Source organism: Lynx canadensis, chromosome A1, assembly GCF_007474595.2.
Source record: "Lynx canadensis isolate LIC74 chromosome A1, mLynCan4.pri.v2, whole genome shotgun sequence".
NCBI lineage: Eukaryota > Metazoa > Chordata > Mammalia > Carnivora > Felidae > Lynx > Lynx canadensis.
The window spans coordinates 177,409,397-177,436,752 of record NC_044303.2 but is presented as its reverse complement, the minus strand read 5'-3'; the positions used below and the strand labels follow the sequence as shown (position 1 = coordinate 177,436,752).

At 51.0% G+C, this 27,356-nt stretch overlaps 1 protein-coding gene across 1 annotated transcript in view; it reads right to left on the bottom strand.

Moving 5' to 3' along the window:
• Positions 1 to 6,206: 6,206 nt before the first annotated feature.
• SH3PXD2B (SH3 and PX domains 2B) overlaps positions 6,207 to 27,356 on the bottom strand; it is a 102,477-nt gene continuing 81,327 nt past the window's right edge. Inside the window, exons 8-13 of the mRNA XM_030327591.1 lie at positions 26,574 to 26,678; positions 22,502 to 22,619; positions 19,254 to 19,480; positions 17,304 to 17,353; positions 16,265 to 16,390; positions 6,207 to 9,178 (exon numbers count right to left, since the gene is read on the bottom strand). Coding sequence (XP_030183451.1) covers positions 7,634 to 9,178; positions 16,265 to 16,390; positions 17,304 to 17,353; positions 19,254 to 19,480; positions 22,502 to 22,619; positions 26,574 to 26,678 — 2,171 coding nt within the window. The 3' untranslated portion in view covers positions 6,207 to 7,633. The remainder of the gene's footprint in view (positions 9,179 to 16,264; positions 16,391 to 17,303; positions 17,354 to 19,253; positions 19,481 to 22,501; positions 22,620 to 26,573; positions 26,679 to 27,356) is intronic.

Below are 27,356 nucleotides of genomic sequence, written 5' to 3'. Positions count from 1 at the left end.
CAAACAGATCATGATTTGAGCCGAAGCCGATGCTTAACTGACTGAGCCACCCAGGCGCCCCTCTAGTGAAGCTCCCTTTAAGTGGAAGGGAATACCAAGCCTGGAGTGGAAGAATCTGCTACCTTAAAAGACAGTCCATGATATATTCATTTCATAAAACATATATAAATATATGCCACACACATGCTAAAATTTTTTATTGATTATACTCAGTGAAAACTGATGATGACTATTGTAAGCTACACTCTACACGTGTGGCCAATTTTCATGCAGTTAAAAGGAAGCCAGAGGACATAGTGAATTGTAGGATCTGGGCCCCGAGTCTTAAGAGGAGGTGAATCTAGACTTTATTAACTTGACTTAGAATGCTCTGAATACTGCTATTAACTTAAAGTTATCTCTAAAGGAGAATTTGGTTATGAGGTAGAACACAAACTGCATTCCTGGAGGCTATTTTCTGAACAGTTTCCTACATGGGGCAATTTCACTATGGAGAAGCCCATTCAGATTGCTTCAGGTTAGACCAATAGCCAATAAGAAACCTCCACGTTCACGAGCAGCTCCCCATTCAAGGAAGTATTTTGTACTGGTGATGCTGTGAATGTCAGCATTGAGGACTGGGTTGCGGTGCGGGGCAGAGTCACAGCTGGAGTCAGGGTGATGAATCAGCTAAGAACGGTGGTTCAGACAGAATTCAAGGGAGAGTTGAACTGCAAACTTTGACATTTTCCAGAGTTTATTGCATGAAACCAAGCTCCTGCTAGATGCCCTGTGAATGGTTTCACTGTCAAGTCCATTTGAGGGACCCACTATAAATAACCCCCTCTCAGCCGTTCACACTGCATGTTATTATATGAGGCTTTGAGACATCCTGTAATAAGGGAGCTATTTAACTTTACTTAACCCAGTGTTTCTCAAGTTTCCCCATCAGTGTCTTATTTCAGGATATCTATTAACATTTGTTCTGGAAAACACTTTGAAAAATGCTGAATGGAGGGATTACAAATTTGGAAGCTGCGATGGTTTATTAAATTCACGGGCTTTGGAGCTAGATATTGGATAGTTCATCCTCTTACTAGCTGTGACCACAGATAAACTTAATCTCTCAGACTATTAATTTCCATCCATAAAATAGGCATAGCAATTCCTACCCAGAAGAATGGTAGCGGAGGCTTAAGAGATAATATCTGTAAGGTGCCCAGCCAACAGCATGTTCTCAACAAAAGTTAGACCTTTGCCCTTAATTACAGAGTTAGGTTTAGGGAAGAGAAAGTATTCCTTGAACAAGATTTTGAATCCAGGGAATAGTTATATCAGGATGAGCTATGTGCTTTGATTAGCATGCGGGAGGGGGCATAGTATGGCGTGAGAGAGCTTTAGGACGAGACAGCACGCACTAGCTATGTGAGACTTTGGTCCCATGCCTTCACATATAAAATGCGGACATCTACCTTCTGGAGCATTTTGAGGATGAAATCAAAGTGCATGTAGTGTATCCCACAGGCCTGGACCACAGTAAATGCTCAGAAAAATAAGGGTGACATTGCTAATAATAGTGTATGAAGCACCATTTGCAACACTTAGATTACACCACGCAATGTGCTGAGTCTGGCCATTTCTCAAAAGCGGAGCATGCAGACCATTTCCTCACAACGTACTTTTAAAGGATGCAGTTTCTTGCTGATTCTGACTTTCAGGGGGTGCAGCCCAGGGGGTGATTGGGAGGCATGGGTTGCAAGATGGTGAGGAATCACACCTGGACCAGATGCATACTAACTAGAGAAGTGATGGACGTTAAACACCTTGGATTCGGAGAAGAGTGGCCGCATGACCTGGGTCTTAGACACACAGCTTTACCATGACCCCTTAGAGGAAGGAGAGTGTGTGCAGGTGTGTGGGTGCAGGTGTTTTGTGCAAGCTGGGTCATGTTTGGCCTGGCACTTCTTGAACAGTATAAAGGGAATGGCGAATGTACCAGTTCCAACTGAGTCCTGAGGGCAATGGGGTAAGAAACCCTCCCCCCCCCGAGAAAGTCAGCCAGGTTTGGTTCCTGACCATGGTCCAATCCCATCCCGTCAGGGTCAGGTGCCCCTGCATGCCTGCTCCAGGAATCCCATGCCCTTATCACTTGTATTCTTACGAACAACCACAATTAGTTTGGAAGATTTGGGAGAAAATGCTCCCAAGGGGGGGAGGGGGCTGAAGCACATGATTTTTTTTTTTTTTTAAATGGGAACAGAGACTAATACACAAAGGACCATTATCCTTAAGCAAGGTCCAGAAGGTAATTGCATTCTTTGAAATCTTTCATCCAAGGGAGGGTGAATATCAAATGTAAATTTCCCCTTTTGATGTTTTCTGTTCAGGGACTCTGTTGGTTCTCTTCTTCTCTCCCTAGGAAGGTGGGTGGTGGTGTCATTTTGTTTAATGATTCACCTGAGGCCAAGGAGGCTGGGGGTAGGTTTGGCCTTGCCTGTGCCCTTGGGAAGGTGATAACGTGTCAGACAATGCCCTCCCTCTCCCCAGAGCAGATGGCTTGGGCAGTCCCCACAGCCCAAGCGTGGCTGCCCCTCCCCTCCACCCCACACTCTTGCCCATGGGTAGGCAACACCAGCAAGAGGTTCAAGGCACCTTGGATGTGCTAAATTTTCCACCCTTAGGCACAGAGCTGAGGATATGTGGGAGATACCCAGTGAACACAAGGATGTTTTCCCTTAATTTCTGGACATTGTGATTCAAAGACTCAAGATGAACTAGGAGGCTGACAGAGAAGTCCCCCCTCTTGGCCAAACAGCTCACAGGCTTCTGTTGATTCCCCAAACTCAAGCCCAAAATGTCAGGGCACGAAGCTATGTAATTCTTCTTTAGCCAAATAAAATTCGTAGACACTGCATCTTCACAATGAAGCTTGAAACCAGTCAAGCACTTTTTTATTAAAAAAAAAAAAAAAAAAAAGAAAAAAGAAAAAAAAGTCTAATGGTATATAGTCTATACATGCTACAGCTAAGTGTTCACCACCCTCCCCCCCCCTCACATTACATATCCTCATGTACTTGTGTGTGTGTGTTAAAAGGAAACAAAAACCACCACCAGAATTCGTCAGTTTGCCAAGAGGGTATGAGGAGTGCTGTGACATTCAGGGATCTCCAGTGTCACTCCGTGAGCAGATAGGAGGCGGTGGGGCAGGGTGGTCAGAGCTCCCCTGTTCCTGGAGGGATGTGAGAGATGGCCTAGTTGTTGGTGGCGCTCGGAAGCAGGAAATGCGTGGATCGCTAAGGTGACCATAGTTTATCATCTCCCCTGGACAAGTGAAAGGGGCACTATTAACAGCTACATGGGCACAAAGGCATAGACAGGCACGCACTGGGATAAAATACGGACACCTCAGCTATGTTAGAATTGCTTATTGCTGTAACAAGCCTGGTGGGGGCACCTCCTTTTGTACGGTTATAGAAGACCTAGAAGTGAAGGCTACTGGCTGTAGCACTGGGTTTGGCCTCTTCAAGGATAACAGCAGTTGAGTCACTGAGAGGCCTAATTTGGAGGAGGGATGCAGACAGGAAGGAAGAGGGAAATGCTGAAGCGTGATGAGGGTGTGGATAGCTTGGCAGGGTAGCACCAGAAACCAGACATTACCCTACGAAGCTGGACGTTCAAGTCTGTGGGAAAGGGTCCTCAGCAGGTGAGGACCACGGAGCCTTCTGGGTTTTCGCTCTGCAGTGCTGGGACTGGTCCGTCTGGGACCCCGGCTGTGGTCCGTCTCAATGTCAGAACCTCAGCCAAGTTAGGAGCAATTCCTCCAGGCGAACAGAGGGCGTCCTACCCCTCAGGCCTCAGTGTGAGCCAATTTCCCACTCCTCCAGGCCATAGAGTTTGACATTAGGTAATCTTTGGTCTATGGTGTGGTGTGGCTGGTTTGCAGCAGAAGCCTGGACAACCAAGGGGGAGGGATAGGACTGCAGTGCAGGGCTCAGGCTGTCCCATACCCACTGACGCAGTCCAAAGAGAAGGGCGAGACCTCCCAGGGAGCAGCCTGACCCAACACTTAAGAGACTTGGGCACAATGAAAGGATGGCAGCCAAGCCCCAAATGTTCCTGTTCCTGATGATGTCGAATTACCAGCTACTTGAAGGCAGGAGTGACTTCTTGATCCCACACAGTGCTTTGTACTTGATAGAGGCTGTAAAAATACTACACAGTGCGTCCCTCAGCCTAAGGACCATCCAGATCCTGGGGAGATATGGCACCTGCCCTTTCACGAGGCAAGTTTGTTTTCCTACGTTTCGCCTGGCAGTGGGATCCTCGGTGGGCTCAGAAATGTCTTAAGGCCAAGAACTTTGCCTAAGAGATTGGTTACACGGGAAGGCCTTGTGGTGGAGGCTTAAGATGATTGATTAATGGGAGCTCATGTGGGCTCCAGCAATTTTCAGCGGGGTAGGGCGTTAACAGTGGTCCAAGCGAGCGCCCAGCTCCCCCGTCTCAGCTTGGGACAGTGACATAAACCCACCAAATGGCAGAGATTTTTTGCAAAGGCCTAGTCTGCCAAGTGGTGATCTTACAACTCAGATTTTCCAGAGAGTTGGTGGCACTGTAAGCTGTGGTTTGGTCGTAGGACGTAGGCTGAAACAGTCATCACGAGGAACGAAGCAGGGGTGAGAAAAGAAAACAAAACCCACCTCCGCCTGCCTTTGGCCTGTGGCCTACTGCTACGTGTGATCACGAGGTGAGGAGAGGAGAAACCGAAATTATGAGCGAGGGTGACCCGCTTCACGCACATTTCATTGCCATTGTTAGAGGAAAAGTCCCAGGACCTGGGGGGAGAGCACCCGTGGACGCGAGTCTCAACTCGATCACAAGTTGAATGAAAACTGGGCACGTGGCTTCACCCTGTGAACCTCAACTTTCTCTCCACCGCTCAGGGCTGATCCTATGCCCTCACAGGGCTGTCGTGAGGGTTAAGTTAAAGGAAGGAGTTTAAGCACCAGTGACCTGCCCTGAGCGTGGCATGGGAGTTTTAACTGTGGTCTTGGGCATTTTTCTGTGGGCATCACCTCAGGGGAGTTTTGCATAGGCTTCACCAATTGCTCGCAGAATGGTGGCCACCGGACTGAATGCTGTAAACCTAAGTTCCCGAGCAAGGACAGCTAGGGAGAGCCACAGGGCCATCAAGACCCCCTACTTCCAGTTGCCTGAGGAAGGGCCCACCACTGTGGCAAACGGAGCCGGCCCGAGAGAGGAGTCCTCAGGCCCTAGACGTGTCCTGAGCAAAGAACGGTGAACAGAGAGGAATGTGGTTTCAGTACCTTCGGTTCGCGTCAGAATAATACTAATAACAAAAAAGCAAATTCTTTCATTTGCAGGACCATTTCTGCCCACAGGGAGGTGGAACCAGTCTGTTCCCACCCAGCGGACCTTCGGGAGGAGGGAGCGGAGCCAAAGATAACCCCTTCAGTGGAATCAGCAAACAAAAGCCAGAGCTCTTAGAGCCGGGCTTGGAGCCACACGTATCCTGGTGTACCCAGTGCCTAGCACGTGGTAGGCACTCACAAAATACTTGGAAAGGTCAACGGAAGCAGAAGTGAATCAGCAAAAAAGAGACCGAGTTCTGTCTTTGGAAATGTAGTCAAATCCTGCATAACAGCTTCATAAAAGCTGTTTAAGCCAAAGTGGGTCAAAAACTCTGAAAACCATGCTACGGGCTCGCTCCCTTCCAAATGAGGGGATGTCAAAGATGTGGGTGGCCCTCTCCCAGCTCCCCCTTTCCCTGACTGCTGTCTTTTCCCACGGTTCTGGGCAGAGGGCCAGGGGGCAAGTGGGCACCGCCAGAAGCACCCCGGGGCCCTGCCCAGGGTCCACAGACCGACTGAAGGAAGGAATAAAGATGCTACTGTGACTCAGGACGCTCCTTCTCCCGTAGAAGCATCCAGAGCCCACGTGGCAGTGCGGGCAGCGGAGAGCAGAAGAGGGCTGTTTGCACAGAAGTCTTTGGCACTGCAGGGGGACAGTGGGCGTCCCTGGGAAAGCTGGCCCTGCGGTCCCCAAAGCATCACAGCAGACGATCACTGAATTGGAGACTGCCGAGCTGGATCCTCTTCTGCAGGGTAGGGTGGGTAGCTGTGCCTCCGTGAAGCATATCTGTCCAAATGGGTGGAAGTGAGAGGACAGAGAGGGAGAGTGCATGCAAAAAAAAAAAAAAAAAAAAAAAAAAAGAAAGAAAGAAAGAAAGAAAGAAAGAAAGAAAGAAAGAAAGAAAGAAAAATTGCTCTGTGAATGCCAGAGAGGAGCAGGAAGCAGCAGCAGAGAGGGCCGGGAGGCGTCTGCCTGTGGAGATGCAGCTGCTGGCCCCTGAGCCACCAGGGCCCCTCAAGGCTGGCACGTGAGACCATCTGAGCTCCCTTGGCTCCACGAGCTTTATCCCCCAGAGCGGGCAGCAGCACAGGAGGAGGAAACAGGGCCCTGTGGCAGCCGCCAGAGCCCTGGGCATCCCCGCGTTGCCGAGGAGTAGCTGTCCACGGTGTAGGGCAGCCTTCGGTGCAAGCTGTGATGGGTTGGAGGCGTGGTGGGTGTGGGAGCAGCTACTGGTGCCCACACCACGAGGAAGCCCTTGGCCACCTGCTCCTGACACTGTTAGCTTCTTCCTTTCCCCTGCCTGGTTAGCCTCTTACTGGGGGGAAGGGCACCGGCATCGAAGTCACACTAGCTCGATTCAAGTCCTCGTTCTTCTTCTGCCCAGCTCGTGTGCCCCTGGGCACACGGAGTCTGAGGTTCTTCGTCCGTAAAACAGGTATACTACAAGAGAGGGTTGATGTGAGGGTTAAAACATGAATGTAAAGTGCCAAGTACAGAGTCTGGCACCTACTAGCTACTCACAAGGGGCATGGATTGTGATTAGCTCCTTTCAAACCGACTTTGAGATTCTTGCTCTATGGAGACAAAGTGAAATGTCCCATGGTGGGGTGGGGATTCCTATTTAAAAAGCCCTGCTGTGGGAAAGTGAAGCGTGCTGGGGCTGGGACCATGCCCTCAGGATCAGTCAGGGTCCCAAGACAGAAGATGGGAGGCAGAATGGCTCAGCAGACCTTCAGGTCCACTCCTGGGACAGCTGCATCTGGTCAAACCTGAGAGGCTCCCGGGCCCCGAGCCTCGAGGAGGACATCTCCTTGGGATTGGCAATGGAGCCAACTTCCAGGGGATGGAGTTCTTTCTGGTACCAGGCATTTTGGAAACTGAGTAAATAAAGTCACTGGGATTTTAGAAACACGGAGAAGTTGGGGGCCAGCCATCACGGACTGGGTGGGGTGCCAGCAATGAGAGACCCTTTCTTCAGTTTCCAGATCATGGGTTCTGGTCTTGGAGGCGTCGGAGAGTCACGGTCCCGCTGCTAGGTGGCCTACACAGGGTGGCAATGCCACCGGCCTTAAGGCAGGGATGCTGGCTTGGAGAGGAAGCAGGGGGTGTGGCCTCTGACCCTCTGAGCCTCCAGGGAATGCTGTGATGGGAGGGAAGAAACCACAGTACTCCAGAGCCTTCCTTCCTTTGAAGCTGCATGAAGGTTGATAAATTAAGAGGCATATTAAATATGTGGGTAAAGCCAGCAGGGATGCACGGGACCGCCACACAGGGAAGGAGGTGGCTACGGCTTCTTTCTGAGATAGTTGGAAGGAATCCACCCTTCCCAGGAAGGGGCCCCGCTCAGGACCTGGCAGAACCACCAGCCACTGCTGTTCTTTTCCCGGACCTCGAACACCGTCCCCTCCTGGAAGCTGCTGGTATCTTCGTCTCCTTCAAAGTTGGCCACAGCCACATATAAAGAGTCCTTCGGGCCATCCGCATTGGGGAGGGGGGTTGCGGCTACTTTCTCCCTGTTTTCTCCCATCTTGCCCGCCATCCGTGGTCCCGGACCACCTTTGCCTCTCATGTCGTCTTGGCCACCTGAGGAATTGGAAAGGAAAGGTTTGGCTTTAGGAGGGACCAGCAGGGCCCGGCCTGGGGCAGGAGCTGTCTTGCCTTCGTTGGCTTCCCGTTGTGGTCCTCTGACCTCTGGGAGGGGCCTGGAGGATGAGGTGGTTTTCTTGGGGGGCGGTGGTCTGCGGGGCAGGACCACGGGTCTCTGCGGGGAAGCCTCCTGCAGTGGGGCGGGCACACTCTTAGGCACAGGATCTGCGGTCTTGGCTGGCCTCGGAGGGGCTCTGCAGGACATCTCCTTTGGGCTGAGCCCATCCTGTTTGGCCGTCCTGTCCTGGGTGCGGCCAGGCCCGTCGCCTGGGAGGAAGCCCCGGCTGAAGGCTGCATCTTGGCCCCCAGCAGGCTGGTGGCCGCTCTCTCCATCTAGTAGGGGTTTCTCTTGGGACTTGGCAGGCCTCAGCTTGCTCCTGAGGTTGCAGATGTCTACTTGGTCTTCGCCCTGAGGTGGCTCTGTCCTGGGGGAAGGAGTTGGTTTGGGCCTAACCTGAGGTTTGGACTTCAAGAAGGGATTCTGGGGAACAACTTCCGGCTTCTCCTCTGGTGGCTCAGCTTTGGGTCTGGAGATGGGTCGGAGGTTGGGCTTCTTCACTTCCTTGGCCAAGACCTTGTGGCCACACTCCAGCCCCATCTCGTTTTTCAGCTGGAACAACTTGCTTTTGTCAGGTTTGGGCTCTGGTCTCCTGCTGTCTCGGGACGGGGGGGTGTGTTTGGCTGGAATCATGGGCAAAATCATGCCCGGAGGCTTGGGTGAGGAGCCCCGGAGCTGTTCCATCCTCTGCCGCCCCCTCTCCTGCAGCTCCCCTTCCGACTTGACGATGGATTCTTTCCGGGGAGGGAGGCTGGGCTTCTCCTCCAGGTCGGGGCTTGAGATCTCTTCGTAGCCTGCGCACGAGGACATGTCGGAAGACGCCTTCCTCAGGACCTCCTTGCCGCCCTTCCAGTCTTTGGACCACGGTATCCCGGAGTCCGCGGTACCATGTGGCGCGTCGGGCAGGGGCCGGGAGGGGCCGACGGCTTCACTGCCCGTGTTGTTCTCTGCTGCTGCTGCATCCCCCAGACGGAGCTGGGTCACCTCGTTGGGCAAGGGAGCCAGGAAGTTGGGTCTTGAGGCATTGCTTGTCTTCTTATACTTGTCAATGAAGGTGGCTGGGGCCCACCCTTCTTTATCTTCGATCTGAATGTACCACCAGCCACTCAAGTTCTTCTCGATCACCTGGAGGGGAAGACAGAGGAGAGCACTTAGTAGGGATGGTCTCAGGGCCAGTGGACCACAACAGTCTGGGAGAACCCACATGTGACTGGATTCTGGAAGCAAGGACTTTTCACTCAGCAGATCCCCAGACAACGGCTGCAGTGGACCATCTATGGAGACCTTACTGTGGGTCAGAAACATCTTACATGGGGGTAGGTTCTGGTCTAATCTTGGATATCCCCCAAAGCAGTCCTGGAGACATGGACTTGGGTACAAGTAATTAATCTGAGAGGTGATTTCAGGAGGTGCAAGTGAGAAAGTGGGAAAAGAGAGCCAATTATGAGCATGTTATTGTTTCGGGCCACGGGGGCTTAATCTGCCAGGACCCTTTGAGACCATGCAGAACTCATCCCAACTTGGGGGGTGGGGACATTTATCTCCTGATTCCTAGTCCCTGCCCCCCCCACCCCCCCAACCCCCCGGGGTATTAATCCCCTGGCCTCTCTGGGTGGTGCCCTAATGGGGGTGTAGGAGATGGGAGGCTGTCATATTCAGGGACCTGTGTGCGGCTGCAGGAGGGTCGGGCTGCAGGACAGGCCACCGGCAGTGTCTGCTCCAATTCCACACTCAGCTCATCTTTAGACAGAGGGGAACCTCTGCTGATGAAGGTAAAAGAAACTTTTATCTCCTCTCTTTCTCCCTCTGGGACAGACACCCATGGGTGGAATTACCCATGGTACTTAAGATCTTACGTTTCCTGTCTTTTTGTTCAGTATCATATAGCTGAATTGACTGGAAGGTGTGTATGTTGCATGTTATGGGCTGAAGTGTGCTCTCTCCAAATTCATAGGTTGAAGCCCCAGCTCCCATGTCTTAGAATGTGACTGCATGTGGAGGTAGAACCTTCTAAGAGGTAATTAAGTTAAAATGAGGTCATACGGGTGGGCCTTGATCTAACATGACTGGTGTGCTTATAAGAGGAGATTAGGACACAGAGAACACACAGACTGAGGGACGACCACGTGTGAACACAGTTAAGAAAACAGCGGTCTCTAAGCCAAGGCGAGAGGCCTAGCGAGAGACCAAATCTGCTAACCCTTTGATCTTGGACTTTCAGCCTCCAAAACTGTGAGGAAATAAACCTCTGTTGTTTAAACCACCCAGCCTGTGACATTTTGTGGCAGCAGACTGAGCAAACCAATACTCTGCAGTTCCCTGGCAGGCCCCCTCCACAGGAGACCTGATTAATGCTTGTAACCGCTGTGTGAGATGGGGATTATCATCCCATTTTACAGATGCAGAACTGAGCCTCGGGACAACTGAGGGACTTGCAGAGGGTCTTGCGGAAAGCTAACGGAGGAAGCGGGAGCCAAAGGCAGGTGTGTGGGTTCCAGAGCTGGAGCCTTTACCACTACGTGCCCATGGCCGCCGGGAAAGGGGACCTGCCTGGGGAGGAGCTGTATTCGAGGTGAGAAAGTGCTGGGGGCAGAGAGGGCCACGGGTGCGGTCCTGCCGCCACACTCCTCCACCCAGCCTAGCGCAGGAGGCAGAGGCCGGGCTCTGAGGCCCGAGGTGTGGGTTCCAGTTCTGGCTCCACCTTTTATCGCCTGCGTGGCCCCGCACAAGCCGCATGCTTGAGATTCCACAGCGTGAGATGGAGGACGGTGGCGAGAACAAGAACACCCCTTACAGGATTTTCAGGAGGACTGCATAAGCGAATGCACACAGTGGCCCTTGGTCAATGCCGAAAGGTAAATGTTTCCTATTATTAAATTACAGTGGAGATCACTGACAAGGCAGGATGCATGTGTCAAGTGTATATTTAACAAGCCCTGCTGGTCTCCCAGAAAGGGTATTGATACAGGCAAGCCCTTTGCGTGACGGTGACCAGCATCTCCCCGACACCCAGTGGCTCTGGTAATAATTAAAGGTGACTCTGGGCATACAAGTCACTGTCGGCACACCCACGAATTCAACCACTCCAAGTATGTACATGAGAAAATGAAAACAGGACGATAATCGCGGCGAAATACATCAATGAGGATTTGCTAAGCTTACGCTCTATGCAAAGTCCTACGGCAGAAGCACTCAACATGTGTGTTCTTGATCACAACTTACGGGAGTTTTCATTTACCAGAGGGAGGCCGAGAGCTATCATGAATAAAAGCCAATGCCAAATCACAAGCATGAAGGGGAAGGAAAAAAGCCTGGGCTTTAACGCCAGAGACTCCTGGGTTCAAATCCCAGCTCCACTTACTAGCAATAACAACCTTGGGCAGTGGACCTAACCTCTCTTTGTCTCAGGTGCATCTGTAGAATAGGCTGAAGATATCGACCTCTTGGGACTTCTGTGAAGACTGTTATCAAGGGCGTAAGGTCTCCGGCACAGAGAGGTGCCTCTATCATCATCATCATCAGCAGCAGCAGCAGCAGCCGCACATGTTTTGAACATACACAGACCAGGCAGGCAAGTAAGGTGATCCTGGGCATCGTGTTGGAACACTGTGGCTCCATTAACGAAACCTGAAGGCTAAGATGAGATTGAAATGAGCCAGGAAGCAAAGTGGGGGAGAAAGTAGAGGATACAGAACTGCTCATGAGAAGAGAATACTTGGGTAAGCCAAAAGCTTTAGTGGCTTCCCACCGGAGGCCCCCAGGCTACCACTGGCAGAGCCGTATGCTGACATCATGGAACAACGAGCAGTTAAGTTTCAAGGTTGGGTTATGTCTGTGTTTTCTGGAAAAGAATGTCGGGTATGTGAGCTTTTAAAATGGATCAGCTTTAGCAAAGAGAGACAGGATAAAGGCCAGAAATAAAAAAGGGGACTGGTTCTAGTTGAAGTGGGGGGTGGAGACTGGCGGGAGGCACCCCAACACCCCCAGGAAACTCCAGGGATCCATGAGCTCCCGGCTGCACGCAGAGTCAGCCCTCAGCTTTGGCGCATGGTCCACGACATCCTGAGCTGCGCTTGGCTGATTTCAGAACATTCTGAGCCAGGTAGCGGTGGTGCCTGTCGGCAAATATTGTTTGCCGACATGCTTGAACAACGGTGTGTGTGTGTGTGTGTGTGTGTGTGTGTGTGTGTGTGTGTACAAAACGCTGGAAACTTATTGTCTTGAAGGAGAAGGTGGTTTTATCATATTTTTCAGCACTCTGAGGAAAAGAAAACCAAACCTTTATGCTATGCAAGTTGGATTCCTGGTTTCGAGAGGAGGGTGAATAGCAGCTTCCCCTCGATGCAAAAAAGTCAGGGAAATAAATGAATACAAAGCCAAGCTCAGAAGGAGGAAGGGGAGAAGTTAGCGGACCAGGAATTGTGAGGACTCACAGATGGACAGAGGCAGCAGAGGGAGGCTGTGGCCCAGGGCTGCTGCAGGGGTACCTGCCACCAAAGGTGGAGCAGGGCTGAGGTCTGCCAGACTTCAAGGTGGGGGAGCCTGGGAACAGGGTGCCCAGGAGCAAGCAACAGGGGATTAACTGAGATACCAGAGCAGAAGCAGCCAGGCTGGTTGATTCCTCACAGCCCTTCTTGCCATTCTTTTAGGGCAGGCAGAGTAAAGAAGGTGATTGCTCATAAGTGGAAACAGGGAATGTGAGAGCTTGGGTCAGAGAGACCCCACACTATTCAGTGGCTGGCTTGGAAGTCTCCAACCTAGCGCTGGAACTGGTGGGAGCTGACCAGCACTTTGTGTACAAGTCCCCTCTGGACTGTCTGACTGCTGCCTCTTCTTGCACAGCCCAAGGCAAGTACTAACACCATGAGAAGAACGGAAATAAACCAACAGCACTGCAAAGGATATACGGCTGAGAAAAGAGATAATGGACTATAACAGTAGGACCTTAAATTCAACATATTTAACATTCTCAGAGCATGACCGAAGGGCATCAAATTTGCGAAAGAACAGGCTCTGCTGAAACAAGAACAGGCGCCCGGGAAAAAGAATCATTACTACACTCTCAGAAATGAAAATAATTGTGGAAATAAAACCAGCAACAGACTGAACTGTTAAACAGCAAATGAATGAACTAGAAGATGAGGCACAATGCTGGGGCACCTGGGTGGCTCAGTCGGTTGGGCAACCGACTTTGGCTCAGGTCATGATCTCCCGGTTGATGAGTTCGAGCCCCATGTTGGGCTCTGTGCTGACAGCTCAGAGCCTGGAGCCTGCTTCAGATTCTAGGTCTCCTTCTCTCTCTGCCCCACCCCCCCTTGCACTCTGTCTCTCTCTGTCTCTCAAAAATAAATAAACGTTAAAAAAAAAAAAAAAAAAAAAAAAAAAGATGAGGCCCAATGCTCCAAGAAGGCAGCATCAAGGGACAAAGATGGAAACGTGAAGAAAAAGTCAGGAGACATGGAGAACAGGGGCAGAAGGTCACAAAGCTGTTTAATAACTATTCCAGGAGGAAAGAATAAAGAGGGTGAACGGAGGTACTATTTAAAAAAGTAAAAGTGGGGAACTCTCTAGGAAGATCTCGAGGCCTAGATCAAAAAGGCCCACCACAATGCCAAGCAGGTAAAAATAAAGAAAGTCACACCTAGATGCACTTTCGTGAAATCCAAGCATTTTAAAGATAACGAGCTCCTGTGAGAATCAGAGAAATGACAGATTTTGAACGAGAGAATAAGAATTAGGTAGGTAGTAGCTCGTGACCAGCAGCACTAGATGTGAGAAGAGAACAGAGTGATCTATGCAAAGTGCCAAGGGAAGGGAACTTTCAACTTGGATTACAAAACCCAGTCACTGAAGAAGAAGAAAACAACACTCATCTCTCATTATGTCAAGAAAGCATGTACAGAAGTGAGGGGCTTGCTCTCAGCTGAAGACTGAGACATAGGGCCCAGATAAGCCATACAGGGTAGGGAAGGGAAACCAATGTGAATCAGGGGAGGCTTCCTAGAGGATTTAAAGAATGAATTTGATTTTGAGATGCTAAGTTCAGTTCAAAAAATGGCCTTCAGTGCCTTTTGTTTGTTTGTTTACTTATTTATTTTGAGAGAGAGTGAGAGAGAGAGCACAAGGTGGGGAGAAGTAGAGAAAAAGAGGAAGAGAGAGAAAATCCTAAGCAGGCTCCACATGGTCAGCACAGAGCCTGATGCGGGGCTCGAACTCATCAACCTGGAGATCATGACCTGAGCTGAAGTCAGACGTTTAACTGACTGAGTCACCCAGGCCCTGAGTGCCTTCTATGAGAAGGCAGGTGGAGTGCTAGGAGCTGGGTTAAAGCAAGGTCAGTCCTGGCAGAGAGAGTAAGAGAGCTGGAGAAGGGCCAGCTTGACCAGTGGGGTTCACAGAAAAGCTGTGGAAACAGGCTTTGGTCGGAGACACAGCCTGGGGTGTGAAAAGATGCTAGGAAGAAGGCACATGTTTCATGTCGAATCGGATGTATATGTTTTACAGCAGCAAAATGGGGAACTGGGCATAGAATGATCTTTTAGCACAAATCAAGATGCCTTGAGTTCTGTAGATATGAAGTTGGAAAGGCCAGAAAGGCCAAAAAAAAAAAAAAAAAAAAGGCAAGAGGAACAGCTATGAAGTCTTTTTAGAACTTTGTGGGTATTTCTGCTTTCCCCTTAGTCTGTCTACCTAGACTGGGATTTGCATTTTATAAAATTAGCTGGAGAGACTTTAGCTCTCTGCAGATAGCCCTCCCTCAATGGGCTGAAAGACATTTGGTTGAGGATGACTTTCTGGAGATGCCTGGGAAGAATCGGTGGTGGAGAGGCCCAGGACGCAGCACCTTCGGGGAGCCACCTTCTGCTGAGCTGCCTGGGCAGCTGCCCCAGGGCATGAGGGGAAAGAGAGAGAGAGAGGCAGGAAGTGTCAGAGTGGGAGGGAACCAGCAGGTGGTTTGCGGATCTCTTAGAGAGTGATTCAAGACCCTCAGGGCAACCACACTTGTGCACTGGCTCAACAGTCGTCCATCCACTGCTTATGTCCTTCAATCAGCCAAACGTTCACTTCTAAAGCACCCACTACGGACCAGCCCCAATGCCAGGGCTGCGGGTAAGAATGAAGAAGATACTCCCCGGCCTTCTGAGTGTCAGGCAGGAGGCTAGTGGGGAGACAGATTTTCACTGAATCGATATTTCTTGCAAACCTACCATGTGCCAAGCACTGTGCTAGCTGTAAGGACACAGGAGTGAAAAACAGATAAGGTGCCCGCCCTCCCGACATTCCCAAATGTCCAGCAGATGGCTAACAATAGGAGGTTAACAGTCCTGGCTCAAATCTGGAGACAGACATGGGTTCAAATCCTGCCTCTGCCACCTTTCAGCTGTGTGACTTTGGACAGCACCTTTTTTCCTGAGCCAAAGCTTCCTCATCTGAAAAATGGGGATTGTGAATGGTCCTGCCTCACCAGAGTAAATGATTAAGAGAGAGACTGTGTGTGAAGTGCTGAGCTCAGTGCTTGGCAGCTGACTGCTACAGCATTACTTCCAGGCTCTCCGGGAAATACGGGCAACAGCCTCAAGCTCTGACTCCACGAGGAAAGGAGAAAGAAATGGAAGGAGAGAGAGGATTGACGTTGGCCTTGGTGCAGGAACAGAGCAGACAAGCAAAGGAGCGGGACGAAAAGGAGAGAGAGAAGCAAGAAGGGAAGTAGGTGGTGATAAAAACAGAATACAAGGCAGTCACAAAAGATCACATAGTGTATGATTCCACTTATATGAAATGTTCACGCAGGCACAGCAACAGAGACAGAAAGCAGATTAGTGGCTGCCTAGGGCTGGGGGCAGGGGGGCTGAGAACAGCTGAGGGGAGACAGGGAGTGGCGGCTAATGTATACAGCCTTTCTGTTTTGGGTGATGAGAACGTTCTAACACTGAATGTGGTTGCACAATTCTGTGAATATACTAAAAAACACTGGATTGTATACTTTAAGTCAGTGATGTGTATGGTGTGAATTATGTATCAGTAAAGCTGCCACAAAGAAAGGAGAGAAGGGAGGAAGGGAGGGAGAGAGGAAGGAAGAGAGGGAAGAGGGGAGGAAGGAAAAGAAGAAGGGAGGGAGGGAGGGAGGGTGAGGAGAGAAATGAGAGAAGCAGGAGGTGGTGCCGTGGTTCAAGAATCACAAGTAGGCAAAGGGACACCAGGTCCACTCACCTCGACCTTCAGACCCGCCTGGAAGCTGATGCCATCAGGGATGGTTGTCTGGAACTCAGCAATAGTGTAATACTCTTCCTCCACTTGGGGTGGAACGGGAGGCTTGGGCAGGTTAAGACCTCGAGGCTGGCACAATTAAACACAGTGCTAAATCCAGGGTAAGTCCATTGCCATTGGCTGAAGGGGGGAGGCGCTAAGGGTCGGGGGCACACAATCACCCTCGAGGGGAGCTGGTGGACCCATTTGGATTCTAAGGGACAAAACACAGAGGACCATCTGTGCAGATCATCTCCTAGATGGTTCACTGGACCATCAGCTTCAGAGTGAGGAGGAGAAACATGGGACATTTACCTACAATCATGAAAATCTGGGGCAGGACAACAGTCTCTGAATTCAAGAGGCAGTGAGGGTTGTGGAAAGAACACGGGCTTGCAGGTCAGACCCATCTGGGTTGGAAGTACTGCTTATGCGTGCTGTGCACCTCTGGACAAATCACTTCCCCTTTTGGAGCCTCAGTTTCATCTCCTGTAGAATGGGGATCTACCTGGTGGGATCACTGTAAGCATTCAATAGGTCCACGTAATGAAGCACCCAGCACACTGCAGGGTGCCCAGCTGGTGCTCAATAAATGCTAGAAGGCTCAACTTTCAAAGTATTGGTTAGAAAAGGTACCTCAAGAATTAAAAACAGAGTCTGAAAGTAAAATACCAGAACGGCACCACAAATACTTATGCCTCATCCCAGCTTTGGTTTCGAGTTACCTTCTCTGAGAAGACTGACCTACAATAAAGCAAAGTGGGCTCAGGAAGCAGAGGGCACATCCTGAGACCTAACCGTGGCAGAGCCATAGGTAACTTGCATCACTCTGAGGGGACCCTAGCCTTTCCCCCTCTGACCAGACCAACACTTGTCTGGTCTGCGACACTTGTCCAGGCAGCTGTGTGGAGAGGCAAGAGAACATCTCTGGAAAGGGCAAGGTGGGAGTGAGGGGCCAGATTCGGATCAGGGCCTGGCTTCCCAGCAGCAAGGGTCCACTTACTATGGTCATATCTCGGCGAGGAGGGGGTCTCTGCCTCATCTTGGGCGATCCTACAAAGAGACGAGAGCTTACTGCACACACATGCAGAATTCTGCAGATGGAATTCTTCAGGGGGACACCAGGCATGCATTCGTGAGCCGCTGTGACCCTTCTCGTGGGAAGAAACAGCCTGACTGGGAAGGGGCCGCTCAGACTTGGCTCGGGACTATGAGGACTGCCCGTGTGCCGGAGCGGCGTGAGGCTCTCCAGACAGGCCCCGTGATGTAGGCTTTGGTGGAACACAGGCGTGGTAATGCCTGCCTGCCACCCAGGGGCAGTGGCAGAGATGAAAGGAAAGGGTGCAAACGAGGCCGGGGGCACCTGGTGGCGTGCAACGTTAAACAACACGTAAAGAGAACAAACAAATGTGGGCTGACGACATCAGGGGTTTCTACTCTGGAACTGGGCTGCCCTTGCTCTGAGTCTCAGGCTCAGGAGGATGACTGCGTAATGGTCCAGGCTCCTGGCTCAAGGCGGAACATGTGTCATCCCCTGAGCTGGCTCAGCACAGGTCCACACGGAGGGCAAGTCTGGCAGCTGGGATGTGCTAATCTCTTAAATCCCCATCTCCCCCGTCTTCTGTTACAATTAGTTAGCGATGGAGTTTTAGCCAGCCACTAAGCTGCCTATGTAAAGACTGCACTTCCCAGACTCCCTTGCAGCTAGGTATTGCCATGTGACTAAGTTCTGGCCAGGGGGACGTGACAGAGTGGAGAGCATGTAGCTTCTGAGTCAAGTCCTCCACTCCTCCCTGCCTTCTTCACTGGCTGGACTAGTGGGGCACCACCCTGGACCAGCAAGATGAGGGCAACACAAGATAGAGTCTAATAAGACCTTTGACTGCACAGAGCTGCCCCAGCAGCCCTGGACGCAGAGCCGGACAGCTTTGTGAGAAAGAAATGAACATCTAAATGATCTGAGCCCCTGTTACTGGGCGGGGGGGGGGGGGGGGTGTGAGGCAGGGGTAGGGAGAGTTTGCTTGAGCATCGGAACCCATCTCCTAACAAAGACATGGGGGTTCAGATTCTTATTTGCTCAGCGTTAATGGGAATCCTGTGCTCTTGGCCGTGATAGATTAGAATCACAGAAGCCAGGGGCTGGCCAGAACCCCCACCATGGCATGCCAGTGTTGTTTTTTGTTTTTTTTTTCTGAGACATCAGCTGAGCAGAGAATGGAGAAATTCTTGAGTTTCAAGAATTCACTGACTTTTACGAGTTTGCTGAGCTGCTGTAAACAGTTGGAGAAGTCTAGCTGGGCCAGGGGACTTTCCCAGCAGATGGCTTCCTCCTGCCCTGCACAACTGGGGCAGGGTCACGTGCCTGGGGGTTGGGTCCCATGCTCACTGCAGACAACAATAAGGAACCCATACTCTCAGGTGTGTTGGGAACATTCAATGGAAGCATATATACAGAAGGCTTTGGAAAGTAAGATGCATAAAGAACTGTTGTTCGAATCAACTCAACGCAAGGTCAACAACTTCTGGCTCAGAAACGAGGCCCTAAAGAGAGGGCACAGGTGTTGGGGTCAGGTGGGCCTGGGGTCAAGTCCCGGCCCTACCATTTACTAGCTGGGTGGCCCTGGACAAATCACCTTATCTCTCTGGTTCCTAATCTGTAAAACAAAAGTAATTTAGTCCCTCTGAGGTCGTTACAAGGAGCCAATGAGACTAATTGTAAGATTCCTGGTACATAGTAGGGCTTGAGAGATAGAAGCTATCATGATCAGCGCAAGATCGTGGAAAAACCATGGTCTGGAACAAGCTCCCCAGGGTTTCTGGGCCTGTTTTCCTGTCTACAGGATGTTGGGCAGCAGGGCTGTTGTGAGGATGAGGGACACGTGAGGAGCTCCGAGCACGGAGCCTGGCACATAGTAGGTCCTCAGCCCCCGGAGCTCGGTGGGGCGTCACTCACTCTGCTTGATGTCGCTGTCGGGCCCCGGACGGCCTTCAAACCGGCCGTCCCTCTGGTTGTTGAGCAGCTCTCTCTCCCTGCCCACCGTGCTCTGCTGCCGGGAAACTCCGTCCAGGTCGAGAACGCCAGTGTGGGCGGACGAGCCGGGGCCCAGCTTCGGGGGTGAGGGCTCCCCACTGCTCTTCTTTAGGTAGGAGGCTGGGGCCCAGCCCTCTTTGCCCTGGTACCTGGGAAGAGGAGGGATGCTGGACAGGCTGCTCTGCCAGACGCACAGAAAGAAGCTGTGTTCCTACCACGCACTGCACTTCAAGTCCCAGATGGCAGGAACGATGGGCCAGAGGCTGGCACACCCCTTGCTGACCTCAGCTCGGCATTCAAGGCCTTTCCAACCCGCCCTCTGCCTGCCTCCCCAGCCTCATCTCTTAACAGCAACCCCCATGCCCCTCCTACCGCACAAGACTTGCAGTCTCCCAAATGCACCACCATTGTTCACTCCGGCGGCCTCTGCTCTTGGAAACTCTGTGTCGGGAAAGCCCCTTCCCACTGTCCTTCCTGTTCTTTCTTCCCCAGCTCTGCTTACTGTCATTTCCTTTCTCAAGCCTTCCCTGAGCCTCACAGAGAATGAACCCCTCCCTCCACGGTGACCCAGTGTCTCCCGCACACAACACCACCCTAGCACCTGGGACACACAGTGCACTTGGCTGTGGCGGTTCCGTCTCCCCAGCTAGAACACGAGCTCCTGGGGTACGCTGCACCTGACTGATCTCTGTGTGGCAAGAGCCTTGGTGCCAGGGAGTTGAATAAAGAAATAAAAGGACAAGTGGACAAATTGCCCACGGGCCTGGCAAAGGCGAGCAGCCATAAAGCTCTGCTACACTCACTGTCCCGTTACAGTCATCGCAGAGATGACAACAGTGATAACTGCCACTTAGTGGGCACCTACTGTATGCCAGTCTGTTCTACCCACTTTCCCGCTGTTGACGTACTTCACGCATCCAACCCTGGGAGGCGGCACAAACGGACTGAGACCTAGGCAGTCGGCACCAGTCTAGTCTCTGCTCCTAACCTGTTTTGCTGCCTCTTCCCAGCAGCCCCAGCTTCTGGCACAAAGCCTGGCACAGCCAGGGCATGGCTCCAGTCACACTGGTTAACATATAGATTAAACATGCATTCAGGGGGCACCTGGGTGGCTCAGTCGGTTAATTGGCAGACTCCTGGTTTTGGCTCAGGTCACGGTCTCAAGTTTTCGTGAGTTTGAGCCCCACGCTGGGCTCTGTGCTGGCAGCATGGAGCCTGAGAGTCTCTCTCTCTCTCTCTCTCTCTCTCTCTCTGCCCTTCCCCCACTCATACTATATCTTTAAAATAAATAAACTTCAAAAATAAAAAATAAAAAAACAACCACCATGCATTCAGCTGGTCAGGAGCTGGTTCCACGACTTGCTAAGAGTCAGCTGGTGGTCACTGAACTGCAGAGTGACCGAGACCCTGATGGACAGCTCACTGAATTCCAAAGGATTCAATGAATGCGATCGCTTAATTCTCTGCACAACAGAGCTCAGTTTCATAGCATGAGCCGAGGGGTCAGATTGGACCAGAGGGGTGCTGGAGCCTGCTTGCACCAACTGGTGAGCGTCAACTGTGTTCGTCTCTTCCGAACTCCACATTTAGTGACGTTGCACGGGAGGCTTGGAATCACCCGGTGGGACTATGTACAGTTTGGAAAACACTACAACTCAAGGGTAGTTTTCCCTTGAGAACCGGATGTCAACTATTTGCAAGCACCCCGCTGGTCTGGCCCACATAATGCATGCCCACACCTCTGGGGGAGAGTGGAAGAGACCTGAATGGCTGGAGATGATATATGGCAAGGCCAAATCTCTCGTCAAGAATCACTTCAAGAACTAAACAGCACTGTGTTTCAGTGACAACAAAGGTCCTTTATAACTGGAAGCCAATTTACAGGAGACAAATCTGCAGGATTTGATGCCTTTCAATCTTAAAATATCTTCTGAGAGGGAGCCAATCTTGTCCTAACTGGAAAATGTCATGCTACCTAGAATCCAGGCCCTCGGCACGAGACAATTCACTGTCTGGGGTCACAAAGCCACAAGCAGAGCAGCGCACGTAGAGGTGAGTGGCTCTGGGGTGAGAAAGGTACAGGTTTAAATCCTGGTTTGTCACTTTCCAGCCTCAGCTGAACCTTCAGATGATGGCATGCGTCGCTGACATCCTACTGCAACCTCAGGAGGGACCCAAGTAAGTCACTCCTTGAATTCCAGAGCCACTAAATTTTGGGATAATTCGTAATGTAGCTGACACCATATGCACTCAGGATATGTTAGGTGTCACTGTCACTACTCCTGCTTCAAACCTCAGTTCTGTAGACCCCTCCCAGGAAGCCATCCTGCCCCCTGAGCTCAGGAGCTCCTCTTCTGTGCTCCAGAGTCCCCATGCATCACCACCCTGCCGGGGGACTGAGCCTGCCTGCCGTGCCTGCTGGTGTGAATCTCTGTGTCTTTCTCACTGTTGACTCCCCAAGTCCCAGAACGGTGCTTGGCTCAGTACAGATTCTTGGTGTGTGTTTGTTGAGTGAATGAAAGAAATGCCACAGGCTGAACCCCGATGAATGGCCCTAATATCCTGCATCACATTGCTGTATAGACACCAGGTCCCAAGGACTTCTTTTTTTGCCCTGATGTCTTGTTGCCACTGCCTGCCTCCTAAGGTAACCAAGGAGGGGTTCCCAGGACTAACACTGGGGAAGTGGCAGGCAGGCCAGGAGGAGTTGGCACTCATAGGGTTCTGATTGCATCACATAGGCGAAAGAGCTGTGATAAAGAGTTCGAAAGCTGGCCTCCAGCTTATACTACTGAACTCTGAGATGAGGGCAATTTTTGGCTCTAGGATGAGTTGCGGTCCTGTGGTGTTATGCATCCTGTTGGTGTCAGAGCAGGGCTGGAGTGGGAAATCACCCGCACAGGGCAATGCAGCATCTCCTTACGAGAAACACATGGGGGTGGAAACCAGTCTTGCTCAACAGGGTTACCGCTATCTGTGGTTTGGGGCATTTGGAGGTTTTGTCTATTACGGATTTTTAGAGAAGGATCTGGATAGGGAGGGAGTCTAAACGGCACCGAGGAGAAGCATCCTTTTGTGGCTCAGGCCAAAACCTCATCCCATCCATCTGTAATCACTTACAGACCTCTGAGCAGCCAGAGACCATGTGACCACTCAGTTGCAGCAGGTACCTGATCTTCCACCAGCCTTCCAGGTTCTTCTGGATCACCTCCACCACAGCCCCTCGCTCTAGATTCATTTCATCCTGGTCGCGAGCTGTGTACGGGTAGATGACTGTGTACTTCTCCTCTGCAGGGACAAAGGGATGCTGGGTTAAGTCAAAGACAGTGAGAGTCCTGGGATGCTGACGGCCAAGGCTGTGATACATGAGACGCCCTTGCCCACTGAAAGGAAGGATTTCCTCCAGAAATTTCTGGGGACCCCCTAGGCCCTCATTTAGTCCTGGATGACCCTGTGCAAGCAGCAACAGGACACAAGTCAGGTCCCAATCCCTCTGTCCCTCTGAAATCCCTCAGGGTCATGCAGTCATCCTCATCTTCCTCAAGGTCAAAGCTGTGCTTCAAGGTTACTTTCCTTGACCTTGCTTTATGCAGTATTCCAACTCATGGCAATCTCATCCCCCTTACCCAGGTTTATTTTTTTCCTCATACCAGGAATTACCTTCTAACACACCATACAATTTACCTGGTGATTGTGTTTTGTGTCTGTGTTCTCTGCTAGAATACAAGCACCACGAAGGTAGGGATTTGTGTCTGTCTCAGTTATTCCTCTGTCTCTAGCACTGGACACGGTACTGGCAATACTGTGTAACTATTTAGTACATTAGTCAACGTTTAGTAAATGAATAGTTCCCAAAGGCCTGGTGGGAGCCACCTAGCTCATGCCAGAGGGGGTTAAGTCATCTGTGGCTCCTCCACATTCTTGCTGGTAGAGGGTTCAGGGGTAAGCTAGATTTGGCAACAGATGGTTTCAGGCTGAAATCCCTACCAAGGAGGCTACAGCTAGCAATTTTCTTTCTTCCTTTAATTTTTAAAAGCAATTGTCATTACCTAGTGGGTAACTGATCTTCATTTTTCATTAATTATTTTCAAGCCGCTGGATCCAACCACGCCTGAAGCTTCAATTTTATTTTTAATATTTTGGTTTTTTTGAGATATAATTGACATTTAACACTGTATTCATTTTAAGCGTGTCACATGATAATTTTATGCACACACATGACTGCACGCGCGCACACACACGCCTGCTTCAACTTTCGTTAATGTGACTGGGGTGCCTTCCACCTCACTCTCAGTGGTGCCTCACTCTTTCCCCTCAAAGCCATGGGACTATTTCTCAGGCTCTGCTTGGAGGACTGCTCACTGTCACAAGCTGGCAGGGCCCTCCGGAGAACAAGAGAATAGCTCCCGTGCTCAACACTGTCAGCAGGGACTTCTGAGACAGAACAGATGAGTGTCCCCAGGGACCCTGAAGAGGACACGGAAGGGCTTTCCTATTTAGCTTACATTCCGGCCCCCAGGGAGTGACCGAGCCAGCTGTGGGCTGGTGTTGATGGCCAGCATGTTGGGGCCGACTCTCTTCTCTTTGGGAAAACACCACAAGCTGTCTGTGGCCTGCCCAGCTGGTGTCGAGGGAGGTGGAAAACACAGAGGGAGTTTATTTATTTATTGATCTAGCCCACTGACCTGCTCTGTGGGGGCTGAGCTGACTCAAGTTGCAGATATCCTGCGTACAGCAGAGTCAGCTGCTCCCCTCACTCATGGTAGCTGCAGGGTGGGTGCGGGTGCTGTGAGGGGTGCAGGGGGTAATTCAAACCCGTAGATGCACAGAAGTTCTCTCTGGTTGGGTGGGAAGGGTTGCTGCTTCAGTCCTAGACTAAATGCTGTCAGTCCTACGGGCCCTGGACTCCTGGGGGCCCACCCCTCACCTGAATTACACAGGGAGATTCTCCGGCACCCGGAGGCGCTCTCTGGGCTCCATGAAACACTTAGTGATCCTGAACAAACCTTACAGTGGGAAACCTTGCAGACTGCATGGCAGGTGCCCGCTGACACTGCATGCTTAGCGTCCGTCTGCCCTTTCTCTGTCGCCACTACCAGCCTCCATCCACATGGTTTGGGTAAGGCTGACCTCACCACTGCCTTGGAGGGACGGGGAGGGTGCAGGACCCCGGCCTGGACAAAGTGCTGTCTTCCCCTGGCGACTGTGATTGGTTCAGGGATAGCATGTGGGTCGGTCAGAACCAGTCCTAAGACTTGTGTTGAAGGAGAAGCACTTTCTTTGGTAGGTATCTCTGAAAGGTGCCTGGAATTGCTGTCATGAGAAAATGGTGTCGGCAAGGTAGACAGCAGAGCAGAGGGGAGGAGAGTTAAGTCCCAGGTCCCCATAATGTTTTCAAGCCCCTGGATCCAGCCATGCTTGAAGCTAGTCCTTCCCCAGACTTTTCAGTGACGAGCTGATACATTTCCCTTTTGGCCTAGGACAGTTTGATGTGGGTTTCTTCCCCTTGTGATGTGTCTGATAAAAGAAACAGGTCACTGGCTCAGCATTATAGAGGCCCCAGGCATTATTTTTCAACCTGGTAAACTTTAGAGCCCCAGGCCGAGAAATACTGCCCAAACCTACATACCAACACACACAGAACAGGCAAGGTCACTGTTTCTCACATGCAACAGGCATGGGCAGTCCCCGAGCAGGAAGACGCATGCAGATGCAGGGACCCAGCTCCAAACACCGAACAGGGAAGAAAACCCTAAGGTAGGCACCTTGACGCCAGCTGATGGCATACAAGTCCCCCAGAGTCCGGCGGCGGCCCACAGGCCGGGGCAAAGACCAGTACCTCCATGAGACTGGACAGGCAGCATGTAGAGGTGAAGGGCAGAAGGCAGAGGTGAGAAGAAAGCACTCCCAGTGTCTGGAGGCAAAGGGGACGCTGAGTGCGCGTTCCCGTTTGGGAGGAATTATTTCTGAGCCTAGGCCAAGCCCCAGGTATCTTAAAAGGACCGACTTCCTGAGTATTAACCTTGAACTCGGGTGCAGAGGCCACCAGTAGATATAATTCTATTCCTAGCGTGACTTATAAAGAGGCACTAAAAGAAGCCCTTGTGTCAAGTGAGAAGAAAAATGTGCAAACTTAGGAAAATGTGGGATCTCTCCACCTTTTAGCTGTGTGGCCCCAAGCAAGTGTCTCTACCTTTCTGAGCCTGTCTCCTCATCTATCAGATGGAGTTAACAATCAGTCTCTTACAGCGGGGTGCCCACAATGGTCATCATCAACTGCCTAAGGGAGCTACAGCTCTCATGCATCACAACCCCTGAATCTGAGTGGATTCTTTGAGTTGCCCAGCCCCTCAGAGCTTGGGGGCCCCACAAAACCACCAGTAAAACGACATACGTTTTCGATGAGGGGTGCTGGCTGTAATAAAACTAAATGCAAACCCACATATACATTTTTTATTAACCTTTCAGCATAGAATTATCCCCCTTTTGTCACCCTCTTTTCTGATAAACACAAAAAGTGGTTTTGTGCTTTCCCCCGAACAGTCAGCTAAAAGCCCAAATAGTCACCCCTGGGTAAGGCATAGTTATTTAATAACTGTTCCTAGTTATTTATTGTCTCCGGTTCTTTGCCAAATGCTTTGCATGTGGAATCTCCTTTAATTAAGAAAAAAAATCTCATGGTACAGACATCATCATTTCCATTTTTAGAGGAGGAGGCTGAGGTGGAGAGAGGTTAAGGTGCTGGCCCAACTCAGCTAACTCACATTCAGGTCTGACTCTAAAACCCTTCGATTTATTAGCTAAGATGGACTCCTACTCTAGTCTCAGGAATGCTTCTAGTGGGGAAAACAGAGTCAGCTGGGCGTTAGCATTTTTGGCATTGTAGGAACCACCCTTCAGGACACCTGTAGGGTAAGTTCTCCAGGAAACGGAAGTGTGCGTGGAGAGGGTCAGGCCTAATGCTGACACCCAGACTGGTCACTGAGAAAGCACACGTTGATACTTTCAGATGTCTTGCGAATGAGCTGGAAGGAGCCCAGCATCTTGGCCGTCAGAATGGTTCGAGTGAGGAATAGTGAGGTGCTGGGGTGATCAGGCTGGGGCCCTCCTGGGGGTCCCATGGAAGTATTAGGTCCCCAGCTCTGGCTAGCCTCACCTGGGTTGGCTCCCAAAGGCCCCTAAGGGTGGGCTTGCTGTTAGCCCCAACCCCACGGCAAGTGCAAGGCTCCAACTCCTTCCTACCTTCTTCAGGCTGTAGTGAAAACTCATCCTGCATACCATCCTGCCCTTCCAGGCAGGTTGCGGGGACCCAGCCTTGCTCTTCAGCCGTGCTGACAAACCACCAACCTGGAAAATGAGAGTGCAGACTGATGTTAGTTGGGTCAGATGTGAAGCTTGGGGGTCAGAGTATAATAATATGTTCAGCCACTATGAGTCCACGCTTAGGGTAAGGCAAAAAAGTTGCCATTTTATCATGGAACACAACTACCCATGTTAGCTGCCTGCTAACTGCTAAGAATAGCCTAAGAAGAAACCCACTTCTGGGGCGCCTGGGTGGTTAAGCATCGGACTTCAGCTCAGGTCATGATCTCACAGTTTGTGAGTTTGAGCCCCATATCGGGCTCACTGCTGGCAGCACAGAGCCTGCTTTGGATCCTCTGTCCCCCTCCCTCTGTGCCTGCCCCCCTTCTCTCTCTCTCTCTCACACACACACACACTCTCTCTCTCTCAAAAATAAATAAACATTAAAAAAAAAAAAAAAAAAAGAAGGGGCACCTAGGTGGCTGAGTTGGTTAAACGTCTGACTCTTGGTTTCGGCTCAGGTCATAATCTCATGGTTTTTTGAGTTTGAGCCCCACATTGGGCTATGTGCTGACAGTGTGGAGCCTGCTTGGGATTCTCTGTCTCCCTCTCTCTCTGCCCTTCCCCTGCTCACGCTGTCTTTGTCTCTCTCAAAATAAATAAATAAACTTAAAAAGAAAGAAAGAAAGAAAGAAAGAGAGAGAGAAAGAAAGAAAGAAAGAA